The sequence below is a fragment of the Centroberyx gerrardi genome, chromosome 10 (assembly GCF_048128805.1).
Source record: "Centroberyx gerrardi isolate f3 chromosome 10, fCenGer3.hap1.cur.20231027, whole genome shotgun sequence".
NCBI classification, from domain to species: domain Eukaryota; kingdom Metazoa; phylum Chordata; class Actinopteri; order Beryciformes; family Berycidae; genus Centroberyx; species Centroberyx gerrardi.
The window spans coordinates 26,487,032-26,500,794 of record NC_136006.1 but is presented as its reverse complement, the minus strand read 5'-3'; the positions used below and the strand labels follow the sequence as shown (position 1 = coordinate 26,500,794).

At 43.3% G+C, this 13,763-nt stretch overlaps 1 protein-coding gene across 1 annotated transcript; it reads right to left on the bottom strand.

Moving 5' to 3' along the window:
* Nucleotides 1-567: 567 nt before the first annotated feature.
* On the bottom strand, nt 568-11,696 carry akap17a (A kinase (PRKA) anchor protein 17A). Its single transcript, XM_071898876.2, has 7 exons — nt 11,587-11,696; nt 10,237-10,568; nt 9,662-9,880; nt 8,545-8,757; nt 5,458-5,606; nt 3,525-3,765; nt 568-3,154 (listed from the first exon to the last, which is right to left on the bottom strand). The coding sequence occupies exons 1-7, from the start codon at nt 11,591-11,593 to the stop codon at nt 2,252-2,254; spliced, it is 2,064 nt and encodes a 687-aa protein (XP_071754977.2). The 5' UTR covers nt 11,594-11,696; the 3' UTR covers nt 568-2,251.
* Nucleotides 11,697-13,763: the final 2,067 nt, after the last annotated feature.

Sequence of the window (13,763 nt, the reverse complement as noted above, 5' to 3'; positions counted from 1 at the left end):
CTAAGCTGATTACAGCCAGATAACCCAGATTAGAGCTAGAGGCTCAGTCTGCATTGGACAAAGAAACAACTCTGTGGCAATACACTGCCGCCTTGTTCATCATCATCACACACACACACACACACGGATGGAGACCCACTCGGTGCATTCTTACACCAGACCTGTTTTCCACAATAGCATCATGTTCAATGGGGTTTTTATGACCCCCAAAATGAATGAGGTGAACACTTGTTGGCATGCCAGAGCTTTGAAAGCAGAGATGAGAAGGATTCTTGGAGAAGTAGATCATGGTTGCCAAAGCTTTTCAATCATGGAAGCTTTTCAAGTAAGCCTTCGTAAAACACCATCTGATTCAAAATGAGCACTTTTGCTTCAACACTACTACCTTTTGCTAAAGTCAAGCAATTCAAAGCTCCAGTACGCTTCAGACGTTAAAAACATCAAATGAACGTTCAAGGTTTTTGAAGGATTTCAAGCACTTGTGGGAAAACTGCCCCTTATAGCAATAAAACACACAGTACAGCTCCATGGAAAAAAAAACAAGTTCTTTCAAAGTTTTCAGTTTTGAGTTTTATTTTAACAAATTAATCCCAACTTGCTGTGTGTCCAAGACATGCTCTAGTAGACGGTGAGCATATACAGGCCAAACTGGCTTTGCTCAGACAAATAAAAGTGAAAATTCCAATGGAGATGTGGCCTTAGGCACAGAAAAAGTAGGATCCAACTTCCTCAAAGCTCAGACTTTGACCAACTAAGAGCATACTTTTTACAGATACAATTACTAATGAGGCATGGAAAATGTATCAGATACTAAATCATGTATTCATAAAAGCAGAGGTTGCATTCCTAACATCCCATTTTCAAGTATAGTGCATTTTGACCTAAATCCCTAAATACAGATGCTGGTTTCCTAAACAATGGTTAAGCCTTATCCTAGACTAAAAGAAACCTCTCAAAGGAATCTTTGGACTGGTCTTAAATCCATATCTGGGATACAAGACCCACATTATGGTTCAGGCCAAAGGCAATGCACTACTTACAGAGCAGGGTGCAACAGGTCACATATGGAGGCTATTATTTGAGAATCATTCAAACTTTGAACTTCAATTGTTCACTCAGCTCACACAGATTCTCTTCAGTCAAGATGTGTTGTTGTCACTGAAACGTAAAAAACAACAACGTATGTGCTAATCAAAGAACGCTGCTGCTTGGTCAAGCTTATAGTCTTTGGCCTCGTCTCTGTGAAATGATCGCGACCAGGAAGTCAAGTCCATTCCTGTAGACTTCGGTTTGTGTGTTTTTCCAAACAGCTTCGACACAGAACACAGCCAATACTGAAACATGATGTCAAGAAATAGGCAGCTAACATGAGGAAAATGAAGTCAGTCATTCTGCTTGTCTACATAAGAGAAACATAAAAGGTACATTGCTTACAGTTGGTACAGAATCTTCACATTTCTAAATGAGCAGCAGTCTTTCGTTTTTCAAGTAGTCCACTTAAGACCGATTCACCTATGACAGCCTTAAGGAGGAGTTCAGCTGCTTGGAGGAGGCCCGGTCTCAAAAATGTGCGTTTGGGGCTTCATGCTGATGACATGTCAGTAACAGATGCTCTCTTTATTCTCTATGGTGAGACTACTAGTGTGGAAGGGCCAGAAACTGTCGCTATCTGTACTTGCTCCTTCCTAGCACCCATTGCTATTCATGCACAAAGAGAAAAATGTTCAGAGAAAACGAAGCTGACTTGTGAGATCAGGCCATGGACAGGTTTTTGGTACAAGGTGATATGTTAGTTTGCTAATATACTGGGCCAATATTGGCCTTTTATTAAAAATTGGTCATCAGCCAGTCAATGTCTTCCACCTCTGACATGATGGATATGACAACCTTAACCAGAATTTATTCTAATGCAATATTTTACTCGGGATTCCACACAAGTATACATGAGTTTATTATTATTATCCTGGATTTCAGTGGGGAGTTTTAGTGTCCCATGGTCTACATGCTGTTTCAGGGGCTTTTCCACACTGCAAGAACAAAATTATGGGGAAAAAGGCTTTTAATTTTTTTTACTTTTTTCCACGAAAATGGCCAAAGGTAAAGACACTGAATATCGGTACAAAATATCGGCTATCTGTAGCTTCAATCTAAAAATATCAGTATAGGTCTTGAAAACCCATATTGGTCGATCCCTTGTACAAGGCTAGAAATGTGGAATTTATCAATCAGTAAATTGATTATATTGATGAGTTTAGTGTCGTCTAGAGCGACTCCTGTCTCTACTGTGGCTGTGCCTCCTGTATCTTCTGTTGTTATGACTGTGACTCCGCCTGTCTCTACTTCTGTTGCTGCTCCTGGAGCTGCCTCTGCTGTATCTACGGCGGCTATGCCTATGGCTCCGCCCCCTGCTGTAGCTCCTCCCGCTGCTGCTCCTGCTCCTGTCCCGGCTAGAGCTTGAGCTGCTGTGGCGACGGCTGTGGCTCCGCCTCCTGCTGCCGTGGCGACTGTAGCTTCTCCTGTGGCGGCTGGAGCTCCTTCTGTGGCGGCTGGAGCTCCTCCTGCTGTGGCTGTGGGAGCGCCCCCTCCTGCCACGGCTGTAGGAGCTCCTCTCTCTGCGGGAGTGGTCCCGCTCCTTCCCCCGCTCCCTGCTGCGCCTGCTCCTCACCACTCCTTCTCTCCTCTCTTCCCTGTCCTTCTTCCTATCCTCCCCTCCTCCTCTCCTCTCTTCCACCGCTCTCTTTTTTTCCGGAACTTGGGAGCGGACGCTGGATTTGTGCGGCTGCCTCTCTTTGCCCTCGACCGCCTTCACTCCGTTCACCGAGGCCAGGACCCCCAACATCCCATCGCTGCTGCCCGGAACGGAGGCCTCGTCCCTGGCCGCGGCGTCCGCCTGGCCCTGGGCGCCTGCGGCTCCTCCGCTGCTCTTCTTCAGCAGGTTGCCCAGCAGCCTCTCCCTCAGCTCCTTCTCTCGGCGCTGGAGCTCCAGGGCCCGCTCCTTCTCCACCTCCACCCTGCGCAGCTCCTCCTCCTGCTTACGCCGGCAGGCCTCCAGCTGCTGAAGCCGGGCCAGCTCCTCCTTCTGTCGGGCCTGCTCCTGCCTTTCCTGCTCCTCGCGCTCTGCCCTCTCTTTCTCCTGCTGCTGCTGCTTCAGAGCCTGGCGAGGGGTAGAGGAGGATGTGGGCAAAAAGGGAAAAGAGAACCATGGCACAACTTTGACTCTAACTCAATATAATGGTCTTCAAAATCCAGATTGAATCTCAGTGACTTTTGTAAGGCATCATTGGTTTTATCCAAGTTCTTGATATATATATTTTGTTATTTGTTCTCATTAGAGTGGAATATTTATGAAACTTCGGTTGGTTAAAATAAAGTTCAGTTCTGTGACACTCATGTTTTTTCTTGTTTTCCATGGTATTATAGTATCAATTTTTTAGACATGAAACTTCATTATTAAAGTCCAACTTTTGCATTGTGACACTAGTGTCTACCCAGTTGGAGGTGTGTTCATGTATGTGTGTGTATACCTTTGCCCTGGCCAGCAGCTCGGCAATGAGCCGTATTGATTCCAGGTTGCGCTGGGCCAGCAGCAGCCTCCTCTCCTCCATGGCGATCTTCATTTGCAGCTTCTTCTGCTCCTCCTCCTGCCGTCGCTTCACCCTCTTCAGGTTCCTCCGCTCCTCTCTCTCCCGCAGCTTCTGCTCCCGCTTCCGCAGCCTCTCCTCCTTCCTCCTCTCCTTCTCCTCCTCCTCCTGCTCCTTCTGCTTCCTGAAAAAAAAAAAAGACAACTTTGATGAGTTTGACATCAAAAGGCGTTGGGTAGTAATGCATTACGGTACTGTTATTACTTTACCCGGTAATGAGTTGTGTACCGTGTTACTTTCAGCAATATATTTTAGCTATCAACCCAAAAAAATATGTTTATTTTTTATCATCCCCTAAAATATCAAGCTAGTTTCGATGAGAAATGGTAGAAAAGTTGACTTTCTCTGAGTGGAAGTATTTCTACTATTTTGATGAGAAATGTCTTGACTTGACTTTCTGCCATTTTAAAGCCACCACTTTCCATCTGCCTTGCTGCCACTCCGTAATACTTTATAGTAAAAACTGTGGTGGCAGTTTGGAAAAAAAAGCAGAATAGTATGAACATGCAAGGCTGCTGTGAGAGAAAAGGGATAGATGTAAATGTAAAAGCAGGCAAACCATATAGGCTGGAGAAGCCCTACTCATATTGCTTCAACCCACACAGTTCCTACATAATGACAAACGATGGAAGACCTCTGCGGAAGAAGACTAGTCTGCCTTTCTTGTGTATATTCACTCCAGCGGGAAATCACAGAGGACTACAGACATAAAACATCACAGTAAAGGAAAGGCCTCGCCACACTCCAGCGTGACTACACGATTCAAAGCAACGACTTGGAAGTGTTCCCGCGTTCAAACTGAAGCTGCCAAACGCCATGACTGAAGTTTTCTGTAGATTTGGTTGCTCCTGATCTGCTTTTTCACACTTAACAGATACACTTAGTGAGTGATACATTTGAGTTGACGTTTTACAGGAAACCAAACATTGCAATGTCATCCACAAACAAAAAATACAGAAGTAGTTGTGTCCTGCCCTGGCATTTTAGGGTTAGAATCAGAAACTTTGCTAAAAATCATTTTGGTTGTTTTATCTAAGAGCTGTGGTTACAAAAAGTTCCAACTGTCGGATCAAGAAAGCCGTTGAATGTATACCGTAAAAGAATGAGCCAATTTGCAGCAGCAAGCAGGGCTTTAGTAGGCATGTCGTCCATCTGGCATTGACAGTTCATTTCTGACGTTGTGGTTTGAATTTCACAGCCTATGATCAGAGATTAGAACCAGTTTAATGTATTGGACAGAAGGCAGAGCCGATGCTGCTGCAGTGAAAAACTTTCCATGCGCTACCAGTGGCGGTAGGTGAGGAAGCACCTCAGTCATCAAGCACACAATAACATTTAATTTCTATGTTTGGATAAAACCCAGGATTTATTTACACATGGATAGGTTGGCTACAGTATGTCATGCAGCCATAAGATCAATCTGTTAAACACAGTGCTACATTGGAATTTTACTATTTATGCTCGCTGTGCACTTTTACATGATGTGCTATTATTAGTAGGAAGTGGGTAGTATGCATCATTTTAATCCACGATAGGAATCAGCCCCAGAGAACCTGATTAGTGATCAGGATAATGAGCTGAGGTATAAAGGTATTTTCAAGTAATTTACCAGATGAAAGCTCAGGTGAACGGTATTTTATCTTCAAGTAGGAAAGCTTTTATTTACCATCTTCCTCATATAACATGAAAGAAGCATCACACCAGGGGTTGGGAGCTGGCTGCCCTGTTTCACACGGTCACATTCTCTTCCTGGAGTCTTCTTTCATCACACATAAGCTGCTACTACTTTCCATTTCTCCACTGTGTCCCGTCGTACCTCTCCTCCTCCTTGCGTCGCTCCTCCTCCTCCTTCTCTCGTCGCTTCTGCTCCTCCCTCTGCCTCTCCAGCTCCTGTAACTTCAGCCTCTCCTGGTTCCTCCTCTTCAGCGCCAGCTCACTCAGGTGCTTACTGGTGTCAAAGGTCACCTGGAAAAGACACACACACACACAGTGAGAAAGATGCATCTAACCAGTATTTTGATGATGTGAGTCCATTCCAGTCAGGTGTTTTGAGATTAATCAGCAACAAATTCAGATTGTGTCCAGTCCCAACCATGACATATAGACCTAATTAATGATCAGCTGCCTTCATCTCCGCAGACATAGCTTATAGCATATTAGAAACATATAGAAGCACTGCTTATACAACAATGTGGTTTATTACAGACTGAGTATGTGTTGTCTTACCAGCATAAAAAGATTTAGCTATATGTATCACTGTATGGCAGCAGTCCATGTAAACTAATAGATGAAGAATGCAGTATAGTAAAGTATGTTCTCTCATTGTGTGCCATCATTTAAATTCATTTGCAGGAGTGGGAGTGAAAAATCACAGCGAATATGCAAAGATTTATAGTTAGTTCAATTTTCACAATAATACAACTTTTATGTCCTTTTATTAATTAGATACTGCTCAATAAAGAACAAATGCGATTGGTAGAAAATGTTTTTTACCACAGCATGATGTACTGTGATAGCGTAGCAGTACAGAGAGTGATGCAGGTTGATAGTGTATTGATGATTTGCCTCGTTATGACCACAGCGCCGTGGTAAAACAGAAACAATAAAATAACTGATGAGGCTGGGTTATGAGGCCAATAATTTACCCAATGCCTCAAGTCACTATCTAGGCTTTCTCACTTCTCACTTGTGCATCTATGCAATTAAACAACAGAGCCAACTCATCTCCTTTTCCTCCTCTTCTCTTTTATCCAGAGCCTCCTTTGCTTCTCCTCCCTTCATTTAGATTTTACAATGAGGCTTTATTCTGTGGATTAAGGGACCGGGCTCCCCACCTCCCCTCATGATCCTGGGAATGATGATGATACAGTCTTGTTCCTCATTACACTAAAAGGTCTTAAAGCTGCGGTGTTATGCTGAAGAAGACAATCTCGTTGCTAAAACTGGCTGAGCTAACATGTGCTTTGTCCTGGCTCACACTCAGATAAAGGCCAACCCTTCACTTCTGGCCTTATCCATAAAACAGAGGCATAAAGATCATTGTTCTGCCCCATGTCAGGTTGAAGAATGAAGAAATAAAAATATTCACCCATTATTAGGTTAACGCTGATTTGCTTTTAGGGATGCACCGATACCGTTTTTTTACTGCCAATCCGATAACGATACCAGAATTTTGAATATCAACCGATACCGAGTACCGATCCGATATTGACGCCTTTTTTTCTTCTGTAATTACACAGCTGCATACAACATGTAAATAACATGGGAACAATAATTTTATTGTTAAAAAAAAGAAAAGCAGCAGGGCAAAAGAACTGACCAAAATAGGAATGACAGTTCCTAGGATATATAAAAGATTGCTGCAATATAGGGATACAGTGCAAAAAAACTCACAAAAGTGCAAAAGAGCAATAAACTGACCAGTGCATACTGCTACAAAACAATATTGAAACAACCATACAGCCTTTGCTTATATTTTTTTCCCTCTTCTTTAGTGTGAATAACTGACAGAAAAAATACTGCTACACATAGGCTTTTTCTGGGCATAACATCCAGTGTGTGCCAAGTCTAGTCTAGTTTTAATCACTTAAGGACAAGAGGCAGGTTTTTCTTCAGAAACAGAAGCATCTCACCTCTCTCTGCTGTCAGCCTGTTCCTCCGTTCACTGACAGTGTTGACAGTCACTGACGCACGCACAGGTCACGTCAGCGTCATCAGCGCGGTAGCATTAGCTTTAGCCCCCATCTCCAAAAAGCTTCGTTTTGTGAAAACGGAAGACTTAATTGAAACCTTTATGGTGGCGTGTACATGATACTAAGCCCAAGGACACTCGATGTAAGTTTGAGCTAAGGAGCAGGCGTTTGGAAGGCGTCGCCAGATGAAGTTCTTGGTAAAGTGAGTTGGATAAAGATCTTTGGGACGCTAGTAATGGCATAGCCATCTAGCATCCCTTTGTGGCTAAAATAATTCCCAACCGCTGACATGTTTACATCCGCACATTGCCTGCACGCTCGCTTTCTTTTTCCAACTTCTTCACTCACTCGTGTCGCGTCACGTGCAAACTCAGGCATGTTTTACGGCAGGCAACTACGCCCGTTTATTACTCCGGGGGCTCGAACTGATTGCTCTGGCTCGGATCGGATTATAACGTTAGCTGCCACCGATGTCCGATCCAGCATTTTAGGCCAATATCGGCCCGATACCGATACCAAGTATCGGATCGGTGCATCCCTATTTGCTTTCCCTTAATTTGGTCAGTGATAGCTCCTCCCTTCAGCTCTCAGCATCTCTCATTCCAAGAGAGTTACTGAGCTGCACAGCCATTAAAATAATGATTTTCTCTTTGTTAAAGCTATGTTAATCAGACTCCTAGTTAGCACTAAATGACACAGCTGAGACCAAATGAGAGAGATATAATTAATTAATTACTGCCCGTTTCTATTTGAACTGCATACATTTGAACTTGTAATGGTCATATTGAACTGCTGTTGAACACATATATACACAAGTTTAATTTATAAGGCACTAATCTCTTTCCATAAGATCCAGACACGCTAGATCAAATCCAAACACCATTGGCCAAATCCGGACACACACTCTTTGATATTAAATTTCATATTTAGCTTCTCAAATATGTATGATTTCATGTCACTTTGCCTTTTGGCAGGAAACTTAAATTTGCACTAAAAGACTGGAGACCTCATTAAAGAGTGTGCCCAGATTTGGACAAGCTTGTCCAACTTTGGTCACTGTTTCAATGCAATTAACATTTGAAGAACTCTGAATCATTGTGTCTGTCCATAAATGTATGTGGATGGGTATTTCCGCATGTGCATTTATTTGTGAGTGTAAAGTGGATTATTATCAGGAACATAATGCTATAAATGAGAGGATAATACCGTACCTTGATGTTGCAGGCCACAGCCTTGCCGTCCTCTCCCTTCAGCATCAGCTTCATGCCGCGCAGAGTGTCCATGGCCTTGGTGAAGCCGCAGTACTCCTGGTACTGGACGTAGGCCTCAAAGTTCAGGTGACCCCCGAAGCTGAACGTACTGAAGTTCTTGTCCAGCATCTCCTCCCTGTATGGGTCCAGCATGGGGATGTCCACATTTCGCACCTACAACCAAGGCATATTCATTTCTTTAGGAGGAGACAGAGGTGCAGAATGATTTTTAAAGCAAAAATCCAACCTATAACTGATTCCACATCTATTGTTCCTGAGATCATAGTATAGATCAGGGGTTTTCAAATGTTTTCATGTCACAGACCCCCAAATAGATACATATTAGGGTACTGGACACCCGTTTCAAAACATTTTAACCCAGGTACCCCCATGAGGAAAGATTTTTGTGCTTGTTGATTCAGTATTGAATTATACTGTATAACTGTCTAAACTACATGTGGGGAGATAATAGCAGCGAGAGTGAAACCTACGACAAGAGAAGTCATTCTTACACATTCTCTAATCAGTGGTGTCCAATCATGTGCCATAGAAGGCAGAGAGTGTGCAGGTTTTCCTTCCAATCTATCACTACACCAGGTGATTTCACTGATTAGTTCATCCCATATTTCAGTAAACCTGGTTTCAGCTCATATTTCAGTAAGGGAAAATTATATATTATATTGTGCTTATATCAAGGCTGGATCAGTGAGGTCATCCAATGAAACTGTCTCCAGGTATGCAAGGCAGAACCTACAAATAAAGTCTCATCTGACAAATGTGCTTTTCCTCACCAAGGCTTCAGAGCTTCTAGCCGTGGTTTATGGACCACTTGTATGCCAAATTCACCGGTTAATACCAACAATTCAGAAAAGGTCTTGAGTGATGTTCAACTAGGTAGGCCTATGTCAAGTTTGCCGAGACAAAAGGCCACTACAAGAATAGCATCTCAGATGGAGTTGAGCATGACTTTATCTAAATACGAAAGAGAACGGTGAGCATCTGGGCTAATGGACAACACATTCTGCATTCGGGTGAAGTTCCTGCTTCATGCAGAGAAGCAATCAGAAACATGTCCCACCTTGCCGAAACCCTGGAAGATGGTGGTGAGGACCTCCTCAGAGGGGCGGTCTGGGTACTGGCTGTCCCTCTGGCTGAACCAGCGGCAAGGAAGCCCCTCCAGGTGGATGGTGTCGGGCCTTTCCCCCGGCAGAGTCTCATTCATGTCCTTGGCGTCACGGAAGAAGGAATCCCAGTCGTGACGGGTCGGGAAGTCCACCTTGTTCTCTACCGCACGAACCTGGGGGAAAAGAGGGAGGCAAGAGAAGTGAGAAACAAATAACAAATAACAGCATTACTGCCATTTTAAACCTGTCTACATTGCTTTTGGTAGCCACCAAGGAAAGCTATGAAGTTACTATTGTAGCAAAACGTGAGAACTTGCATGTTGGAATTAACACAGTGTACTAATTTACTGCTCCCCGCAAGTAGAGCAATATTATTACTTTTGAAATGATTCATGAATAACGAGTAATACATTACATTTTTGAGTAACAAGTCCAAACCTGGTCCTCACTGCATTTAGAGATGAATGCAAGAAGAGAGGACAAGAGCAACCAGCATAGTTTCTCCCCTCCACTAAAAAGCCAGTCCTACCTTCAGTATGTCGGTGAAGCCGCTCAGTTTGATGCTCTTCCCATCCAGCCGGCTCAGCAGGCCCTTGACCACCCCCTTGTTCTCCACCTCGCCCTCGAAGCGGATGAAGTCCATGGTGCTCTTGGAGATGCGCAGGGCTGAGAACTGCTCTGGAGCCACCATGCCCTTCACCCTCTCCATCACCTCCCAGTTGGAGATGCTCTTGCCCGGCAGCTTGAGCTGGGGCAGCGCCACGCTGATGGTCATCTTAGCAATGGGCTTGAGGTACAGGTTGTACTCGGCACAGAGGCACACTGCCTCCGTGGTGTCGTGCACTATGGTGGTCATTGAAGCTGATTGGAAAAGAAAGAGAGTACAGAATGTGAGCACATGGATAGCTGTGCTTGAAGTAGCCCTGAATCAGCACACCACTGTTTTCATGTCCCAATATGAAGAAATCCAAAACAGGGGTTTACAGATTGCTTTTAGCGATTTACAGATGCTTCTAACAGCCCTGATATGTTCTGCTCTCTCTTGTATGGAGAGTTCTTCTTGTCAGTCTGGCAATTAAGTGTTGCCTGCCTTGTTGATCGGCAAACACACACACCTCATAGAGCATAGCTTATGGCATTTAATAAATCGTCAGTGTCCCCTGTTAGATTCGGCATACATCAAGTAGCACATATTTCAATAACATTTAAAGTTATGTAATTGGTTAGCTTGTAAATCCCACAATATTCTCCCACCAAAGTACAGCGTGCTGGGCTGTAGCGAGCAAATTTACCAGACTGCCCTAGTTAGTCTTAAACCATGTCCTCCGGGGTGTGTACTTTAACTGATAACCAAGGCAGCATTAAATTGCTCCATTTGTGTAAGGAGTCTGGCGTTACCTTGTTTCCATAGAGAAAACCGCACGTATCATAAGTTCTGCTTCAAACCACTCATAAAGCTTAGCTAGTAACTACACTAACTAGTACTTTAGTGTTCTGTTGACAACTCATCGTGCTAACTTAGTTGAAATGTTGTATAAAACGATAGCGGCTAATTAAACGCTAGCAAACTTTGGTAGCTACCTATTGTAACGCCGCAGCTAAGTTGCTAGCTTGTACAGTTAACGTTAGTAGCTGTAACGTTACTAACTGGTTAGTTCCTGACAGAGGGCCGTCTGTTATGACTTGCTTTTGCCGAACACCTAATATGCATCATTCATAATGTCTTGATTCAACTGCGATATGTTAGTGTTTAATCACCCCAAACATTAGCTACTAGCTAGTTAGCTTAAAGTGTATACTAGCTAACGGTAGTTAACTACGCCTGAGTTTCTAGGCACAGCATTATTATAAAGTTAATTGTCACAGTAAAATTACCTACCTGACATTAGCTTGCCGCCTGGTAAAAGCAAAATAAATGTGTTACATTGATTTATTTAGCCTAACACTGCAGCAGAAGATAACTAACTGCACAGCCATTACTGTCTGTGCTAACTGTGCACACTACACGCCACTTCCGTATCCAATGAACTTTGACCTTCAGCAAAAAAATCAACGCGCAGAACCTCCTTGGCAAGGCCGCTTTTACAAAATAGCGATACCGTGTGGAACAAAGTGGTATGGAAAGAGATTAAAATGTGTTTTTTTTATTTTTTTTTTTAGGCCTATATATTTTACAATTTATTTTAAATGTGTTGTTAGGGTTAAAAAATATTATTATTGTTCATACATTAGGTTTTTGTTTCTATCTGTTTATTTGTTGCTAATTTCTTTCTTACTTGTCTACTTATGAAACTGAATTTTGGACTGTAGCCTGGTGGGAAGCTTTGGCTTCAGCATCATTCTCCACAGGCCTTGTTCAAATTCTGGCTGCTGAGGATAATTTTGCACCCTCTGTGGGATATCATCTGAATAAAACTGCACCCTTGCAACTAGATCCGCAGTTTTCTCCACAGGACTGACACTGTGGGTAGCCAATGTGTCATGAGACAATAGAGTAGTAACATCCGGCTGACAGTGCACAGTTTTGTAGTTTGATGCCTGGTTGGCGCTCTGTTTGCCCCATGTTAGGCTGGGGGCATCCTCTAGATAGTCTATTATGCATTAATCACTGTTTAAGCTTGTGCAACTGTTTGGGGAGACAGAGAAAGTGAGAGAGAGAGAGAGAGAGAGAGAGAGGAAGAGAGGAAGCGCTTCTGTGGATAGATTGCACATGAATTAGTCCAACAGTGGAAGCCCCAGGCAAAAAAGTTGGCACACTTTCCCTGAAAAGATGGCAGAGGAATTTACATAATAGGCATTATTCCTTTCACTGTGTATGTAGGTCAATAGCTGCAGTCCACTCTGCTCCATTCAGCAGTCATCTAACAGATATGCTGCCTAGGGCAACTGGACTATTGTAGGAAACTATGGGCCGAGTAGGCCTAAATAGCCCATCCCTTTAAACCTCTATGAATCTAAAAGATGATAGGCAATAAGAAATAACAGTGCTCACTGATTACCAAGACTCAAGAGCTTCTACATTTTCCCGAGCAATCCATTTGAGTTTCATAACGGTCATTTTATCCCGCAGGTCTCCTTTGTTACATAGATTGGTTGATTTGTTCTAGTAAACACAAGGTGGAGGACAGAGGATATCCAGACAGAGAGCCAGAAGGGCTTCAGGCCTGCAGTTATCTGTATGATCCCAGGCGCTGTGTACATTGACTGAACATATACATTATCCCTCTTGAAGTTATGATGGTTTATAAATATTTTTCTTCTACTTGTTAATTTTCTACTATTGAATATGTCACTTGGGATAAGAGGCCAATTTACCAACATTGCCTAACAATTAAAATCAGAACTATTTGCATGCAACAAATATTCCCCTGACCCTAGAATGATCATGGATGATAGAGGAGTGCTTAGAAAGGAAATAAGAAAGGTAGAGAGGATTTTTAAGCGCTATCATTTTATGTCGGCTTTCCTATTGAGTGATGCCTCTGATATAATGCCGTGAAAGCATTTGCCTCTTGTGAAATATCATATAAACCTATCTGGAGAGAGCAAGAGTTGCTTCTGCGAATCCCCTCTTGAACACTATTGTCTTACAGAAATATAATGTTCCTTACATGCATCTCCCTGTCTTACACAGACTGACTGACACATGGACACACACACACACACACACACACACACACACACACAAACACACACACACATATTTGCTTGCTTGAGCATGAACATGCACAGCCTAAATCACAAAGTGGGGCTGCAGCAGAGAAGAGCGTCCCATCCTCACTAATGAGATGCTGTAGATTCGCTCTATTTGCCCAAATTAAATTCTGGTGTTTCACTGGTGGAGAATCTTCTCGGTGCACAGGGAGTGATGAATCTAAACTGAAGAGCAAACCCTCCTAAACAGCAGTGACCTAAAGCTGGACCTAAACCTCTTCACCACTCCACTCTCAGCAGACACAAATGTATGTTCATGTGCTGGTGGGAAAGTCCACTGAAAGTCCGTTGAAAGTCTGCTGCTAAGTCAGCCGCTAAACAACGTGACATTCATGTGGTATT

What these genes read in the sequence shown, in the direction of transcription:
- akap17a (XM_071898876.2), bottom strand. An exon ending in GCTTCACCGACATACTGAAG is followed by an intron (nt 9,881 to 10,236) that starts GTAGGACTGGCT and finishes CTTTTCCCCCAG; the next exon opens with GTTCGTGCGGTAGAGAACAA. An exon ending in TCTTCCAGGGTTTCGGCAAG is followed by an intron (nt 8,758 to 9,661) that starts GTGGGACATGTT and finishes CCTTGGTTGTAG; the next exon opens with GTGCGAAATGTGGACATCCC.